Source organism: Phycodurus eques, chromosome 1 (genome assembly GCF_024500275.1).
Source record: "Phycodurus eques isolate BA_2022a chromosome 1, UOR_Pequ_1.1, whole genome shotgun sequence".
Taxonomy (NCBI): Eukaryota; Metazoa; Chordata; class Actinopteri; order Syngnathiformes; family Syngnathidae; genus Phycodurus; species Phycodurus eques.
Genome location: NC_084525.1, coordinates 14,754,065 through 14,772,395, shown reverse-complemented (window position 1 = coordinate 14,772,395; position 18,331 = coordinate 14,754,065). Strand labels below are relative to the sequence as shown.

The window sequence follows — 18,331 nt, the reverse complement described above, 5'->3', positions numbered from 1 at the left end:
GTCTTCCAGCGCAACAGCCTGCTGTCTGGCCTGCCATGCCTTTCCCCCACGGATATTTAATGCAGCACATACATTTGCACATCCTTTTGGGGGTTGGTTGACCTGGGTGGGGGTGACGGTTGGGGGGGGTCATCATTGCCCTGTGACCGTCTCGCCTCACCCCCACCAGTCTCCCCAATTTTAATGCACGACACCCCACCACACATGATCACGGCACAGAGATAATGGTTGCCAGTCGGGGACCTGGTAACCATAGTTATAGGGTTGGTGGTGGGTATTCACATTTCTCTTGATTTGACTCCTGGGGCCTGCGCATAACCCCCCCCCGCCTTTCGGTTGTCCGGCCACGGAGAGCTGGTCAGGGCGCTTCGTACACTAGTTGACTAACATGCATCTGTCCCTCTGTCTGTCTCCTAAAACCCTTTTCTGTCTGGCTGCATTTTCACTAAACATCAGAATAATTAACAAAAATAATAAATAAATTAAACAGAGGGAGTATCTCGAACTCCCCTGTTACACAGCAAAACTGTTCCAGCACAAAAGGCATACAGATCCACCATCTGGTTCCAAGCCAAAAAATCTCCTGTTAAATCTTGGGTCTACTTTGATCATTTATTAATTACAGTGCCAACTTTTTCAAACATTTATTTACATTTTCCTTCTCTGGTACTCTACAGTCGCCCCACACATCTTCTTACCCTTACACAAGCCCATCGCCATGGACATGGCGCATCATGAAGAATGCCACTCGTACCACTATGAGCCCCACGCTGTCCATGCCGTACACAGGTGAGTAAACGCTCTGCTCCACATATGCACTCACTTCTGCTTTTAGAGTTCAGGAGGCCTTCAGGGAGCTGTTATGTTTGGAATATGGACTTTGTGAGAAGAAATGGTGTTGGGATGGAGAAACTTAAGTAGAATTCATTGACTCTAAGACAGTGGTGCCTTGAGATACGAGTGACGCGACGTATGGGTTTTTCGAGATACGAGCCGTAATTTGGCCGTTTTTTTTTTTTTTTTTGCTTTGACGTGCGATCGCAAACTTGAGATAGAAACGTAGTATGGTGGCAGTAAACTCAATTCATCTCACTTAGCATGGTTAGCATCGATTGTCGCCGTTTTACAACCCTTTAAGCAACAGATATTTGTACAAAAATCATAAACTGATAATATAAAAGTACTCACAGGCATATATATATATATATATATACTTTATCCTCCACGAAAAATGACCACTATTAAAGCTTAGGGGACGGCATGGCTCGGGTGGTAGAGCGGTGGTATCTCAATCCAAAGGTTGTGGATTCGATCCCCAGCCCCTGTGAACATGTCCAAGTGCCATTGAGCAAGATACTAAACCCCCAGTTGCTCCATATGCTGCGTCATTAGTCGGTGAAGAAGAATGAAAGAATAATGAAGTTATTCTTCTTCATTTGTGTCTGTTTGATAGTATTATACATTACTGCCACCCAGTGGTCAAGCCAGGCACACCAGAAGGAGCAGCACACTGAATTGGACTGCAGCATTACATAATGATGCACAAACTGCTTTAATGCTTTACATTAAATTTAAATGTGCCATTACTCTTTTATTTTAAGAAAGTACATTAATAGAATGCTCTTTTCCCTTGTTAAAAAACAAAAACAAAGATTTTTTATTCTTTGGGGCTGCTGGAACATTCAATTCAGTGGGGAAAGTTGATTTGAGTGAGCAACTGAGTATCATGAAAAGTGCAATGTAAGTCCCACTGTTATGATTATTCTTATTATTATTATTATGAGTGTGGTCATGAATGGAACAAATTAAACTCATATCTAAAGGCACCAAAGTAATGTGATGAGTTGATTTCCACATTCATAACGACGAGCTGAAGGAAACCAGAAGTACGATGTGGTTGGCGATGAAAATAAGTTTGACATCTCTCCTGCTCTACAGTAAACTGTTCGTAGGTGTGAATGTGTCTGTGAATGCTCGTTTGTCTGTATGTGCCCTGCGATTGGCTGGCGACCAGTCCAGGGCAGAGGTGGGTAGAGTAGCCAAATATTGTACTCAAGTAAGAGTACTGCTACTTTAGAATATGACTCAAGTAAAAATTAACCCTAACCCAAATAATTACTTAAGAGCAAGAAAGTACTCAGTGAAAAAACTACTGAAGTACTGAGTAACTCGTGAGTAACCTCTGATTTATTTTTAAATCAGAGCATGAATGTCAAATAAAATAAAACTAACAAAATCAAATATGGGGCGGCACGGTGAACGACTGGTTAGAGCGTCAGTCTCACAGTTCTGAGGTCTTGGGTTCAATTCCCGGCCCCGCCTGTGTGGAGTTTGCATGTTCTCCCTGTGCCTGCGTGGGTTTTCTCCGGGCACTCCGGTTTCCTCCCACATCCCCAAAAAAACATGCATTAATTGGAGACTCTAAATTGCCCGTAGGTGTGAATGTGAGTGCGAATGGTTGTTTGTTTGTATGTGCCCTGCGATTGGCTGGCAACCAGTTCAGGGTGTACCCCGCCTCCTGCCAGTTGATAGCTGGGATAGGCTCCAGCACCCCCGCGACCCTAATGAGGAGAAGCGGCTCAGAAAATGGATGGATGGAAATAAAATATTAATGTACAAATTCAGATATTGCTGAAGAATATTAATCCATCCATTTCAACACTGCTTATCCTGGTTAGGGTCGTGGGGCGCTATCCCAGCTGATTTTGGGGCGAAAGGCGGACTACACCCTGAACTGGTCGCCAGTCAATCACAGGGCACATACAGACACAGACAACCATTCGCACCGTCACTGAGTGGGAACTGAACCCACGCTGTCCGCACCAAAGTCAGGCTAGTGTACCACTACACTATCAATCAGTGACCAATATTAATCTAAAACAATAAACACAATTTTTATAAAATAAAATATTTGTAAAAAAATGAAAGGCAAATTGAGCTCCAAGAAATGGTCTTATACTATATTGTTTCTACTTGTTAAACAACAATACTGTCGGCTCACCGGGCAGATTACAAAAACAGGAACAAGGCTGCAGTGGATATAGAAAGTGTACACGCAGTTTTTGTGTTGTAAAAGAATTTTGACCAAGATAAATTATTTTTAAACGTTTTCCACCATTAGTGTAACCCAGAATTTATACAACTAAACTGATTTATTTTTGTATCTTTTTGAGATTGGAGATGAAAATAAACAACTGAAATAAACTTGAATGTGATTGACTTGTACTTTATATTTAACTTGCTGCCTTCTTGGCCAGGGCACCACTGCAAAAGAGATGTTCTATTTTAACTGTTCTATTTTAACAGGTAAAAACCTGGTTAAATCAAGTTTAAATAAAATACATAAAAATAAAGCTGGTTGCACAAGGATGCACTCCCTCTTATAACTGGCATGTGGCTGTGTTCCGAAGTAACAGATCACATTTAAACTCATGTTTAATGGAAGTCCACACACAGCTGCCTCCATTTCAATTTTTAAGTGGAAAAAAACAACAATGCATGCATAGGGCCTTACAGAAACATTATTTGCTTAATTCACTAAAATGACTGAATGAAGAAGCTGTTTGCTGACCAGACAAGTGCGTGTGTGTTGAGAGAGAGAGAGAGAGAGAGAAGATGCATGCTTACAGTTACTTGTGACCATAAAATAGGCTAATGTTGCAATATGCACAGCCAAAACAACAGCAAATACATCTGCAACTCACTGCAGGGTGTTTTCTCGAGTTAGAAGTCCAAGTTTGGCCAGTGACAAAACTACACTGCCTGTTAAAGCTGTTGTTTTTCATAGGTTGTAATGTAAACCTGAGTCGCGCACAGCTGTAACGACTTGCTTTGATTGGCACGCGTAGCCCAATAGAAGACTTTGTGTGCGGACGTGTAACTTTCTTGTCGTTTGATTGGTGAACTTCGTCAAACATCACTGTGGTAATCACATTGAATTGGAGCAACGGCACCCGATGCGAAAGTCAAAAACGAAAGTCTAAATATGGATCGCGCACGCAATTATTGATGAATGAAAGTAGCAAGCGGCATGTACAGTAGATTATTATACCGGCATAAAAGTACCGCTTCTTCTTAACATAAATACTCGAGTAAAAGTAAAAAGATGCTTCATTAAAACTACTCTGTCAAGTACATTGTATCCGAAATGTTACTTTAGTAAATGTAACGTGTTCCTAGCCATCTCTGGTCCAGGGTGTACCCCTTACCCAAAATACACTGGATTAGGCTCCAGCTCACCTGCGACCCTAGTGAGGATAAGCAGTGTAGAAAATGGATGGATGGAGTGCTCCTCCATTGAAATGCACACACTTTGCGCCTGGGAACAGTAGAGCCATTTATCACACAGTTGCGGTTAGTGTGGGGCGGGGGAGATGCTTGTGGGGGTGCTTGTGTTGGCGGGGTGGTAAAAGGTTTTTACGCCTGTCCTCAGCCTCAGCCACCTTGATTAATGTGATTTGATCTTGACAGTGGACCCCTCATTCATCAAGACCTTGATCTAGCTGTCCCTCACATTGCCGGTGCCAAATTCACCTAATTACAGCAACATTGAGCAGTAAATGAATTGTTGTGTCATTTGTGGCCCGGCGTGGCACTTTGTTACGAGCTGTGAGCACTTTGTTACCGTGCCCGTGGCACCGTCAGGGGTCTCCTGCTCCTTGATTGTCCAACATGACACCTCAGCGGCAGCCCCTTCATCACTGCAAGCAGACACTGGAAGCAAACTGCTGTTCTACAGTACAGTAGAGTCAAGTAGGCTACAGGTACGTATACGCAGACGGGAGGCAGCATCACCCGTCTGCTGTTCTGGTAAAGGAATCAAGCATCTCCGCTTTTAGCTAGCACGTGTAATTCTATTGGCTCCATCGTATGAAGGGTCGTCAGGGACAGTAATTCACCATTATCTCTCACATTCACAAGTTAAATGCTCTTACTCACACACTAGTGAAACACTTCCACATGCTCTACTGACTCACGCACACACTATTTGAACACTTTAACGCCCACTATTGAAACGCTCTCAAACGCACAATGAAATGCTCTCCCAATCCACCATTGAAACACTCTCCCACAGACACTAATGAAATGCTCTAAACGCGCTACTGAAACAGTTGCACACGCTACTGAAAAGCTCTCAAATGAAATGAATGAAACATTCTCACAAGCACACACACACACATTAATAAGCACGATTAAGACACTCTCACATTCACTAAAATGCTATGGCACACACTAATGAAACATTCTCACACACATTACTGAAACACTCTCACATAAACTACTGAAATGCTCTCACGTGACTATTAAAATACTCTCACACACACTACTGAAACACGCCCATTCACACTGTTGATAAATGCACTACTGAAATTCTAACACACTACTGAAGGGCTCTCATGTTTACTGATGAAATGCTCTCACGGGTACTACTGAGAAGCTCTCACACTCCTGGAATGCTTCTCCGGCACTAATGAAACGCTCCCACAGGCATTACTGAATGCATCAAATCGGTCTGCATGTTCGTCGTGTCAGAAGGAAGCTTCTTTTAAAGATGACACAGAGGAAAGCCCGCAAATAATCTGCTGAAGACAAGCAGACAATGTGATTCCTAGCACAGGAGGCAAGCTGCGGATGCTCCTCTGTAGCTGTGCTAAGCACACACTCATGATGGGTTTACTCTGGTACCCGAGGGTCAATGGTCACTTCCTAAAATACTGTCTCCATCCCAGGCCCGTAGGTTTGCCAGGCAGCCCTGTCATCTCTGACATCTCACTGATCCGCCTCTCTCCTGCCTCCATGGCGACCGGATACTCCCCCTTCAATCCCCCACATGTAGTACGTCAATCCTCACATGGAGCACTACCTGCGCCCCGTGCACGGGGGCCCGACACTGTCAAGGATCTCAGCAGTCAGAAGCCTGAGCCCCACTCACTGTAAGTTTGACTGACATTGAAGCTTTAGCTGTGTTTTAGCTCCGTGTGTCCTGTGGAAGGTAAGAAAGGCGCCCAGCTGAAATGGCATCCACATATAACCTGCTGCAATTTGGTCAAAGAAAGGTGATTTGCAGCCAGCCTGGAATTAGAATACAAGATTGGAAGGCAGCAGTGGGCATAAATCTTCTTCGGAATTCTGTCACTGTTAATGTTGGAAAGATTCAAAGCGAAATAAAGCTCCCAAAACCACATGAAAGCTTGGTAGTTAGGGGAATACGAATATGAAGCCGTCCCATGTGAGAGGTATGAAGGTCAGCTTGGCCCGCAATGGCTGGCGGCAGCAAAACCTTCGCAGGGAGTGTGCAATGATATGCGGCTAATGGATTGAACGTGACTTTGTGTCCTCCTCAGTGGATCATGACCATTTCAAGGATGGCAGCCTGTTTGGGTACCCTCTACCTTCTCCGACCGGGATGAGTCTGACCAGGGAGTATTACCAGTTGATGTCAAGCCACCACGGCTCCTATGGGGAGCTGCTCATGCAGAGGGCGGGGTTAGCTGCAGGGGCCCACCTGTCAGACTACATGGCCCCCCTTGATGGTGAGTCACACACATCCACTACAACAAAAAAAATGTTTGATCATCAGTCTGAAAGAAGGTTAATTTTGAAAATCAGGTGCATCTGACACCAGCGTCTTAACACTTTCCGTTTAGAAAAATATTTCGCCATCATTCTCAAAGTGAAGCACTATTATCATTGACCATAGAAAAGATGATTGTGGTGTTAGAGGAGGTTAAACATGCTCGCTAATCTGCATTGTATGTCCCCTTTCAGGGCGAAGCATCGTGAAAAGTTATGTTAACTAGTATTTGGGTAGAAACGATGACGCGACATTACACTAGTTGTCGGTTTATATGATTAGGGAGTATTCTTATCACAGTGACACAACATGCAGGGACTATCAACAGGTACTAAACAGGGGTGCCAAACTCAATTTTGTCACTGGCCACAGTTACGGTTTCCCTCAAAGGGCCGTTATGACTGTAAAAACCGTATAATTGTTGAATTGCCTCATCATATAATTACATGTCACAACGAACTGATGGCTAAATCATTTTGAAATCAGAATTCAAGGATAATAGTTTGTTCAAATGACTGTAAAAACTGTTTTGATTACAATAAATGCTTAAAATATCTCAACATAATTATTCATTACATATTTGAATATACTGTATATATTTGAAATTTTTGTACATATTTTAACAAGAATCATGGAAGTCGATTTGCTTTCATGGGCCACATAAAATGTGGTGGGCTGGATCTGGCCCCCGGGCCTTGAGTTTCACACCTCTGCACGAGTAGATCAGGTGCATTTCAGACTTGAAATCAATCCCATCGCTCTCCTCCGAATTGGAATCAATTCTTAGTAAATTGGCCTCATTAAACATGGCGCTGCGAGCCTGTCCATGGCATATCTTATCTGAGGTAATTATGCAGAATTATCAATTAGCTACCTCTGAATCGTAATGAGGACGCCTCATGTGGGCGGCGGCAATGCAAAGATGGATGACGTAGTCCTCAAAGTTATATCAAGGCAACTGTTCCTGCTTGTTGAAGACTTCAACAAACAGGAACAGTTCAGTTGCCTTAAATTCAACCTTTGCGGAGTACCGTGACCTGGATGACTGAGAATCTGCACAGGCATACTGGATGACGCAGCTTGTCATGCCATACAGCAAGACGCTACACAAAAATCACACTTCAATCAATGACATGGACTTTTTTTTATTTTTTTTTTATACTGTGGGCACAATATAGACGTAACATGAGCACAAAATGCTAATTTGTTGTCACATAATACTAATGTTGTTGCCACAGTATACTATTTTACTTCCATTGGCTTTCCCAATTGTCTAGTACAGAGCCACATCTAATTCATGGTCACATATTTAGTATTTTATGTGCATGTTATACCTATTTCGTGGCCACAAATGAGCCTTTTTTGTGAATGTTTTATCTACAGTATATTGTGGCCACAATATGTCTGGGGCTAATGAACACAGGCAGGAAACGTGCATGAGAAAAAGTCTGGAGAAGAGCATAAAATGCAGAGGGATTTAAAGGTTTCAGATCTCTGCGTCCATAGTGTCACGACTGACCTCCAGGCTGAGCAGGAAGAGGGCGCTGTCCGACGCCAGCGTGGACCTTCAGACAATGATCCGCACCACACCGAGCTCACTCGTGGCATACATCAACAACTCCCGGTCCGGCTCGGTTGCCAGCAGCTCGTACGGACACCTGTCAGTCGGAGGACTTAGGTACTGGGGGTCAACTGAAAGCACAACCTGTCTTGACGACTGCAGTGAACTGCCGTTTATTGCTGAGGATACGTTATAGACCCACCTGCGATAGGTGAAAATATGCGATAGTGAAATTATATTTTTTAATTAGTTTCACCGCTCCCACATGCTTTAAAGACATTCAAACTTTTTAAAACAAACAAACTTATACTTTATAAAGTATTCCTTGTTGTCTGTTCTTCCTCTCGTTGTCAAGAAATGGGAGACAATTGTGAAACATCACTTTGAGGAAATAAAAAGACTGGCTCACACAGTTTTCCAAATAAGAGGCAGCGTGTGCTTGCTTCAAGCTATTATTTGTCACGCCCAGTTGTAGTTCACTGCAAAACTGACATTTAAAAGAGAATTAAAAATGTTATACTGAATCACCAAAATGTTCAAACCATAGCATTTTATCTAATGAAGTCTGCTAAGCGCATGAGTAACGCCATAGAACAGATGCTATGGTGATGGGCGGCAGTAGCTCAGCTATTAGGACTTTGAAGCTGGAGAGTCACGGTTCAAGTCCCAAAGCGAACAAATTTTAAAAATGGCAACTTGTTGGTAAGATGCTAGTCTGCTTCCTGGCTACTATCAAGATGCCCTTTTGCAAGGCACCTTTGCCACCCCCACAGCTCAAGAGGTGCAGCATTGATTGTGCTTTGCCCCTTGACTCTGACATCTCTGCATGTGTGTCATCTGGTTCTGTGTGGTGTGTAATACAAAATATAAAGCATAGTGTAAATTGAATTTCCACTTGGGGGATTATAGTCAGTATAATGAATTAAATTAAAAATGTATTACAAACCTTCAAACAGCAGCTACTTTAAAACATATAGAGCAGCAAGAAATAAAAACAGGGCATACAACAGTACTCACAGGCATGTATATTCTCTTCCTCTTCTTTCTGCTGTTAATTACACTGCATCTCTTCCAGTAGACCTCAGTGCTGCCGGGTATGTTGTAGCAGAATGTGGTACTACAATGACGGTGTTCAAATCTAAATTCAGACTTGCTTTTACACTGTAAAAACCCATCAATGCTTAAAAATCTGTGAAGGATGAACTGCCATATAATGTAGGAAAACACTGTATGCCGTTTTGTGTTTGATGAACATGTGACCTTGGTACGTTTGCGGCTGTAGCCCATCCTTGGCTTTCCCTCATCCTACCAACCCTGTGGCCTACCAGCAACTGCTGGCTTTGGGCCACACTCCGCCACTCATCCAGCCACCGGCCGCCTACCCCAGCTGCCAGCCAGGCCTCAGCCTCGGCCTCTCCTTGCTCTCCGGCCCAGCCCACGGCACTGACCTGACGTCCCAAGTAAATTCCTTTATTACTTTTTATTAGGGTACACCAATTGGATTGAATTAAATAATACATTTTAGCACAGTGCCAATAAACACACATACAGTACTACATGACCAGGTACTTTGAATGGAAAGCCGAGGTCAGTGCCAGATTTATTGAAAACATGAACAGTCTATTTCAAATAAAAATGGAGTGTTTAGACTTAGGTAGTGATGTGATTAGGTTACTTTTGTGATAAATGATTCTAATCGGCGGCACGGTGGACGACTGGTTAGAGCGTCTGCCTCACAGTTCTGAGGACTGGGGTTCAATCCCCGGCCCCGCCTGTGTGGAGTTTGCATATTCTCCCCCTGCCTGCGTGGGTTTTCTCCGGGCACTCCGGTTTCCTCCCACATCCCAAAAACATGCATGGTAGGTTAATTGACAACTCTAAATTACCCGTAGGTGTGACTGTGAGTGCGAATGGTTGTTTGTTTGTATGTGCCCTGCGATTGGCTGGCAACCAGTTCAGGGTATACCCCGCCTCCTGCCTGATGATAGCTGGGATAGGCTCCAGCACGTCCGCGACCCTCGTGAGGAGAAGCGGCTCAGAAAATGGATGGATGGATGGATGAAACAGATTAATTGCATTTTCATTAGTTTCAATGGGAAATATATTGCTTAAATTATTGTATGATTCGGTTTCAGTCCGAGTTTTTGGAACAGATTATTCAGGAAAACCTAGCTTCCACTGTAATATAGTTGGATGTGAACTGAACAATAAACTATTTTAGCAAAGGGAATAATTGAATTAAATGCATTTATATATGAATTACTCTATCCTTCAAAGATGGCCATTAAAGCGTTGTATACATTGTACAGTAATGCGAGAGGAAAGGACACATCTGCAGGATCTAATTTGAAGCAGTATAAAGCGGTACTGAATAAGACTGACAAATGACATTACAATAATCTATGATTGACAGTATTAGTTGGGTGGCAAGTTTGTTACAGACAGTGGATGGGTAGTATAAAAATAGTTCCAGAGTTGACTTTATGTGTGCCAGCACGGTGGGCGACTGGTTAGCAGATCTGCCTAGCACATCTGCCTCACAGTTCTGGGGACCGGGGTTCAAATCCCGGCCCCGCCTGTATGGAGTTTGCATGTTCTCCCCATGCCTGGGTGGCTTTTCTCCGGGCCCTCTGGTTTCCTCCCACATCCCAAAAACATGCGTGGTAGGTTGATTGAAGACTCTAAATTGCCCGTGGGTGTGAATGTGAGTGCTGAATGGTTGTTTGTTTCTATGTGCCCTGCGATTGGCTGGCGACCGGTTCAGGGTGTACCCCGCCTTGCGCCAGAAGATAGCTGGGATAGGCGGCAGCCCACGACCCTAGTGAGGATAAGCGGTAAAGCAAATGGATGGATGGATGGACTTGTAAAATGGTTTTATTAGTTTAAAGAGTGAGAAGTAACTTATTTCAAAGACATTTTAATATTGACTTGCCTCAAATGTGTTGTACTCTTCAGAACCCATGTGCTGAGTCAGTCATCAGCTGCACAGTTGAACCCATCATCACCAAGAGGTCAAAGGTTAAGCCCCAATCCAAGGCACCAAGTTCAATGGTGAGTGCATATACAATACAACACCTATGACCTCCTTCTGAAACACATTTTAGATTTAGAAAAAGTCCAAACCATAAAAGCTTTGTGTCACCCCGCACCCTCATTACACCACTCCAACAGCCCCGCTCTCCTGGGATAGTGTAAACTGTGCCAGTGTACTTAATTTTCATGAAATATTGGCCAGTGGCTTCGCCGTCATGTGAGGTTTTTTTTTGTTTTTTTTTCTGGTTCCGTGACAAATTCCCGCCTGCTCGTGGACGGCGAGGCAAGTTTGTGTGTGATGCATGAGCACGGCGCCGTGCACTGGCGTCTTGGGGCCAGCACAATTGATGAAGATAGGGCGCTTGGGCCAGACACAAACACGCTGCAGTCAGCATTTTCACATGCACGATTGCACGTGCATGTGCGTCGGTTCAACATCTCAATGAAGATCCAGACTGTCCAAAATGTTCAAAAGAGTTGACAAAAATTCTAATTTCTGCACAGAGGGTAAATTTTTTTCCATGTAGTTTTTTTTTTTTTGTGTCAAATATCTGAAGTAGTTTTGGTTGCTGAGGACAAGAAGTAAAGGTAGTAAACATATTTTGTTGTTTGGCCAAAGATGAACAAAATGAGTGTATTGCCACAGAACCAACAAGGCGCCTCATTGGAGCCAAAGGTGGACGTGGACAGTGACGAGTGCAAAACGCAGCCGGAGGCCACGTACGAGTCCAACTGCCACTGGGAGGGCTGCAGCACTGAGTATGAAACACAAGACCAGCTTGTGCACGTAAGCACTCAATACACGGAATCCAGGGCTGACGCTTGTAACATCAATGAGGACAAGCTCGGGACACCTTTATAAGAAATCCCAATTGCAGAGGTCATGGCACTCTGTATTTAGGTAGAAGTACAGACTCTGGTAAAAGTAGAAGTACTCATTCAACTCCTGTACTTGAGTAAATGTAAAAATGTAAATACAGACTCAAATGTACTTAAGTAACACTTTCAAAGTTTGAGAGTCAAATTAAAAAGTGGTCAGAAAGGTAAATCAAGTAAATTACAGATACCTGGAAAAAAATCTACTTTATTACAATAACCAAGTACTTGGTTACTTCCCACCACTCCCAATGTTTGAATGAAATATTTCTTTCAAATCATGCTCAGAATTGTTTTTTTAAAGTGAAGGGATTAGAGGTGGGGCTTCTGACTTTCATTTAGTACACTTCATGGACATAATTCAGGATGACCTCTCATATTTATTACTGAAACACTCTCAGACACATGACTGAAATGTTCTCATACACAATACTGAATTTTTCTGTGCTCTCATGCAAACAACTGAAATCTTTTCACATGCCATCGCCAGAATGTACGTATGGGGACATTTCAGTTGTTTGTGAAAATCGACTTCAATATGGTGTGTAAAAGTATTTTTGTTGTGTTTGAAAGGATTTCAGTTGTGCATATGAGTGCATAAAAAAATCTAAAGTGTTTATGAAGGCATTTCAGTAGTAAGTGTGAGAGGCAATTCTGAATATGTTCCTGACGGCTCCTCATAGTTATGGTGCTCGTTTTTGCTGCACCATACTTGAGTGTCCAAGATAAGCTTGAGTTTCACATCAATTATTACTTCTTTTAGAAACATATGAGAAGAAGAAAGACTAGCATTTTAAGGCAATAAAAGCAAATTTAAGGATACTTAAGGTTTAATCAAATACAAACAAAGACATGACTTTAATTGCCCTTTCGACCAGTCCAGGAACTAGTCCAAGTCAGCTAGGATAGGGTCCAGCTCCTTGCGAGCCTAAAAAGGATATGTGGTATAGATAATGAATCGATTAAAATTTTAATCTTCATAGTTCTATTTTCATTATAAACTGCAACAAGATGAATTTCTACTGAGATGATAACGATGCTCTTTGTTTCTGTGGGCAACAGTCAATTGTGTGTGTGTGTGTGTGTGTGTATGTGTCCCACAGCACATCAATAACGACCACATCCATGGGGAAAAGAAAGAGTTTGTGTGTCGCTGGGACGAGTGTTCTCGGGACCAGAAGCCCTTCAAGGCTCAGTACATGTTGGTGGTTCACATGCGCCGACACACAGGAGAGAAACCGCACAAGTGCACGGTGGGTAACAGATGGCCCGAGGAATGGCCCCGCGCCCCACTTGGGAGAACGGACACTTGTGCTCTTTAAACATTGGCTACTAACGTGGAGTTTTCCATAAGAGCAATCCTCACATTTTGTTTCTGTCTCGGTCTGTCGGTCGCAGTTTGAGGGCTGCTCTAAGGCCTACTCCCGCCTAGAAAATCTCAAAACGCATCTGCGCTCTCACACCGGTGAGAAACCCTATGTTTGCGAGCACGAGGGATGCAACAAGGCTTTTTCCAATGCCTCAGACCGAGCCAAACACCAGAACCGGACCCACTCCAACGAGGTAAAGGTCCTTTGAACCTTTACCTTCATCACATTCCTTCATGCTCATGACATGGACTGACATTTCTTCTTCCACAATGCATTAGCATGACTACTAATGTAAATATATTGGTTTTATATGAAGCTCAGATGCGGAACTAAAGTACAAAAGTTATTTAAATAAAAACAGTGAATAAAGTTAACTCCATTTCAGAATCAAAAATGGTTTTCTTAACTTTCAGTTCTGATTTGTTATCATATCACAATGATTCTCAAGTATAGTGGATTAAAAAAGTCAGCACACCCCTGTTCAAATGCCAGGCTTTTCTGACATAAAAAATGAGACAACGATAAATCATTTAAACTTTTCCCACCTTTATTGTGAAATATAACTTGTACAACGCAACTGAATTTTATTAGTAATCTTACTGAGAGAGGAATTAAAAATCTATTTAAATATGTGGTTGCATAAGTGCGCACACCCTCTGGTAACTGGGATGTGGCTGTGTTCAGAATGAACCAATCACATTCAAACTCGTTAAATAGGAGTCAGCACAACACCTTCCACCAAATAAGGTGCCTCTCATTAACTCCAAATAAATTTCAGATGTTCCAGTAGGCTTTTACGAACATATTTTTTCATGCTTTCTTGTAGAAGTCTGAAGGTTTTGTGCGAACATTAACTGCTATTTCTAACTGTTCATAATTCCTTCCACCTTGTCTACGGCGCCAGTTCCGTCTGAAGAAAAGCAGCCCCAAAGCATGATGCTGCCACCACCATGCTTCACTGTAGATATGGTGTTATTTTGATGATGAGCGGTGTGTTTGCGCCAAACATACATTTTGCAGTTATGGCCAAAAGGTTGGCTTTATCGGACAATATCAAAATCACCCAAACGTGGGAAAATGTGTATGTGGCCCTTAGAAGAAAAAGAAAACCTGCATGAGGAAGACTCACACTCCCTGTTGCTCTTGCTCAGCAAAAGCTCTCTGAGCCCTCAGTGGGCTATCATGACAACATGTTTTGGCTGAATGTTGTCTGTTACAAGGCTGATTTTACCCCTAATTATCAGGAATCCCTTTTGAATAAAGCAGCTGTAACTGTTACACTGCATGTCTTGACAGAAACCATACATATGCAAGATCCCGGGCTGCACCAAGCGCTACACGGACCCCAGCTCACTGAGAAAACATGTGAAAACGGTCCACGGTCCAGAGGCGCATGTCACCAAGAGGCAGCGCAGCGACCTGATGCCCAGGCTGCCACCTAGGGACAACAGTGAGAACCAGGCCCTTAACAGAAAGACAATTCATGAGAAGATTGCAGATAGCAGCTCCCCCACAGGTGTAGAGGGCTACATGAGTGTCAAATCCATCAAGACAGAAAGTTCTGTGGTAAGACGCTCATCCTTTCCCAGAGCATGATTTAACATTATAGGCTCAGAAAGAATTTTTGCAAGGAAATATGATACTGGTATAGGAGTAGCTGGACTAAAATGTACTAAACTGTACAGCTGGTTATAATGTGTCGGGCACGTGCAATCTCTTGTAAGAGCTGTGCATGACAATTTGTGCAATCTTTGCTTGGTTCTGCCACAGCTTGCTACTTTATTCTAACCTTATCCATGCATCTCTCTTTCCTTACGGGCAGACTTTGTTAAGGTGAGCTCGGTTTTGGCTTTTACCATTTCAAGCCATCATTTGCCATTTTACACCATCTTTTTTACTACACCGCTATCATAGTTTACCATCACGTGAGATTTTAATGTACACTAGCACAGTTTGCTGGCCTGCGTTAAATCTGTGCTGAAGGGAGAAGAGCCTCTTTGTGGCTTGCCTCTAATTAATATTGAAGGAACATGTAATCATTAGCTGTATTAGAATACTACACATCCACGGCAGCCGGCATGTCAGGCTACAGTTGAAACCTACAGTGGAGAGCCGTCACACAGTTTGAACATGATAAAAGCCACTGCAGGATTAATATTCACAAAGTGGGAATTGGTTTTGCTGCTCTCTGCAAACAGAGTCAACCATCAAGCTGTGATCAAGACAGCTTTTTAGCACTGAATATATTAGAGCCCGAGAGGCAACTGAGGGTTCACAACTGTTATTGGCCTCTAGAAAAGGCAACAACACTAACAATGTTTAATTTGAAAGAACAAACACTTCAATTAAGGTGACGTATTCGAGGCCCTTTTAAAGTCCATAAAATACATTTGGCATCAAAAAAATATGAGCTTTGGGCCTTCATGTTTCTTAACATTGAAGGGAAGCAGTGCTAAGATTGGGCAGAAGAAAACACGGTAGCCTCTTGTGATGATTGGCCCACTGCTCTGGCTCGGACTCAAGCCTCCTTTCATCCTGCCCATTTCCTATTCACAGACAGACTGAGACAGGCTATAATCTGTGAAGAACCCCCACCTCTTCAGCCTCATCCTAAGAAAACACTCATTATTTACAATTAAGCTGGGCAAGGATAAAAGACTGGCTGCTCTCAGTGCCATGTTGTAGCCGCTGATGTGAGCATAGCGTTCGACTGGCTGATAGGCCTTAGCTGTCATCATTGAGCTCGACAATGACTCATCACCACCCCGGATCACTGTGCCTTCCTCTGTTTGCAACTGGGACAAATGTTGACAATCTCATCTCAATTTGCTCATTTGTAGATGCAGCAGCCCAGCACTGGCGGTGGCTCATCATGTAGCGGGGAACCATCACCACTTGGTGGGGCCACCAACAACGACAGTCGAGTAGTAATGGCAGGGTTGAGTGGTGGAAGCCTGGGGTACCTTAGGACGCTGTGGAGTCTTTGGGTAATGACGATTCCAGTGGCAGAGATGCAGCAGAAGCTGGTTTCAGCATCCAGAAGCAGGTCAGCTCTTATCCACATCTGGAGTGACTTCTGTCAATGGACTGCCAACCCAACACCTCCAGCTCCCACTGATCCCAGCAGGTGGTGAGTGGACAGAAGGTTTGAGCTGATGATAGCACTCCTCCAGCAGCTCACTTATTCACCTGGTTTTGTTCTCGTTTGCAGTGTTCCTCTGGCAAAGTGTGGGAAGTGGTCCTGGGTCTCCTGGAAAGTCTCTCAGGGTGCCGTTAAAGCACTTCCAGCATGTTGAGATCACTTGACACCCTCAGCGTCTGCTCCTCAGGCAACTCTCCTCCTTGCTGCACCAATCAATCCTGCTCACTGTGCTCCAGGCAGGCCAATCCGTGTAGCCTGACACTGGCCCACACTACTAACTCTGCGCAAAGTATGCTACATTCTCAGTGGAGAGAACACTCTTCCTTAAGCAGACTGGGAAAAATCTTACCCATTTTACCCAAGGGTGCATGTCATCAGATGGTAGCCTCCACCACACACAGATTAAGGACATTTGAGCAAGTCCTCAGTCACTATGACAATGAGGGCCACACATAGCCACTGTGTAACAACACAGGAAGCATTAGAGGCCGCTTGATAAGTCCCGGACACAGATGCATCCACCACCTCAGTATGCGCGAGTTAAACTTGAAGGACGGAACTGTACAATCTTCTCACTTAATACTTTGCAGAAACCAAATCAGCCCGTACCACCAAAAGAATCTAAAGCATAAGGCAGCCACTTTTCAATTCTGCCAGGTTATGTAAAAAAATGAAGTTGCAACATCCCCAGTGAAAATGCTTTGTACTACAGTGGCCAGATCCAAATAATGGAAAAACAGCTTTCTCCTGGAATTAATGGAGCGCTGCTTTCCCAATTTACAGTAGATAAGGAGTGCGGGAATGAGGAAAAGATGGACACGATTGACAGCATACTGAGTGATGAGGACCACTCTGGTCTGTCCAGGTCTGCTCTAGAACTCGCTTACGTTGCCCTCGGTACCGCCATGGAAGGGAAACACAGCTCTTTGTGGAGTCCTTTGTGAAGAAATTCCTCAAGCTGATGTGTTAACCTTGTGTCTTGGTGGCCATTACAGTTGCTAAGTGATGTGAAGATCTTACTGTTGCTGCCTCTGCAATCTGCTCTGTTTTTGTATAATTTATTCTTTTTGACAAGCCATATTTGTAAGTAGCATGTAAACAACAGAACGTTTTCAGTGGTCTTGCAAGTGCCTGACTTATACACAGGTGATCATGTAAACATGTCATCTACTCTGGAATGCACCTGAACTACCAATCCGCCAACCCTCATCATCCTCTGTTTATTTTCTGTTCCTTCGACCACATGAAAACGAACAATGATCTGGCCAGATCATATGCATACATCATTTTTAAATTTCTAAGAAATACAACGGTAACAAGCACTGCTGGTGTCATGTTTTATGGCGATGTTCTGACAACCAAATACTAAGGCTGTAGCAATACACCAATTTCATGATAAGATACACGATATTCAGTTGATGATATGATATATATCATGATATTCGGCCAATGGTACAATTCGATACGATTTGACTACACTTACATCATTTTGTGAAAGATTTCAAAGGGAGAGTATGGTTTTGTTAGGTCTCGTGACTGTTCCATTGACTTGTATTGATTTAATTGAACTGAAAACTGAAAGCATTGATTACACAATATATGGCTCTGACTAGATAGTCTACAGCTTGTAAATGCTGGACAAAGTGAATCCAAGATGTGGTGAGAAAATTGGTTTCCTTTAATTGAAACAGTGCAAACTGTTATTCGTGTTATGCTATTTTTGTTATAAATTTGCTTTGTTTACATGTTGATTGTACGGCTTCATGTACTTTCTT

The 18,331-nt window shown here is 43.2% G+C and overlaps 1 protein-coding gene across 1 annotated transcript; it reads left to right on the top strand.

The window, feature by feature from the left end:
- The first annotated feature begins 224 nt into the window (after positions 1 to 224).
- Positions 225 to 16,810, top strand: LOC133411296 (zinc finger protein GLI2-like). Its single transcript, XM_061693497.1, is given in 16 exon segments — positions 225 to 246; positions 678 to 789; positions 5,730 to 5,835; positions 5,837 to 5,933; positions 6,345 to 6,533; positions 8,081 to 8,252; positions 9,418 to 9,595; positions 11,091 to 11,178; positions 11,371 to 11,390; positions 11,815 to 11,955; positions 13,148 to 13,297; positions 13,443 to 13,607; positions 14,711 to 14,980; positions 16,255 to 16,401; positions 16,626 to 16,681; positions 16,744 to 16,810. Coding segments are annotated over 16 exon segments (1,980 nt in total).
- The last annotated feature ends 1,521 nt before the right edge of the window (positions 16,811 to 18,331 follow it).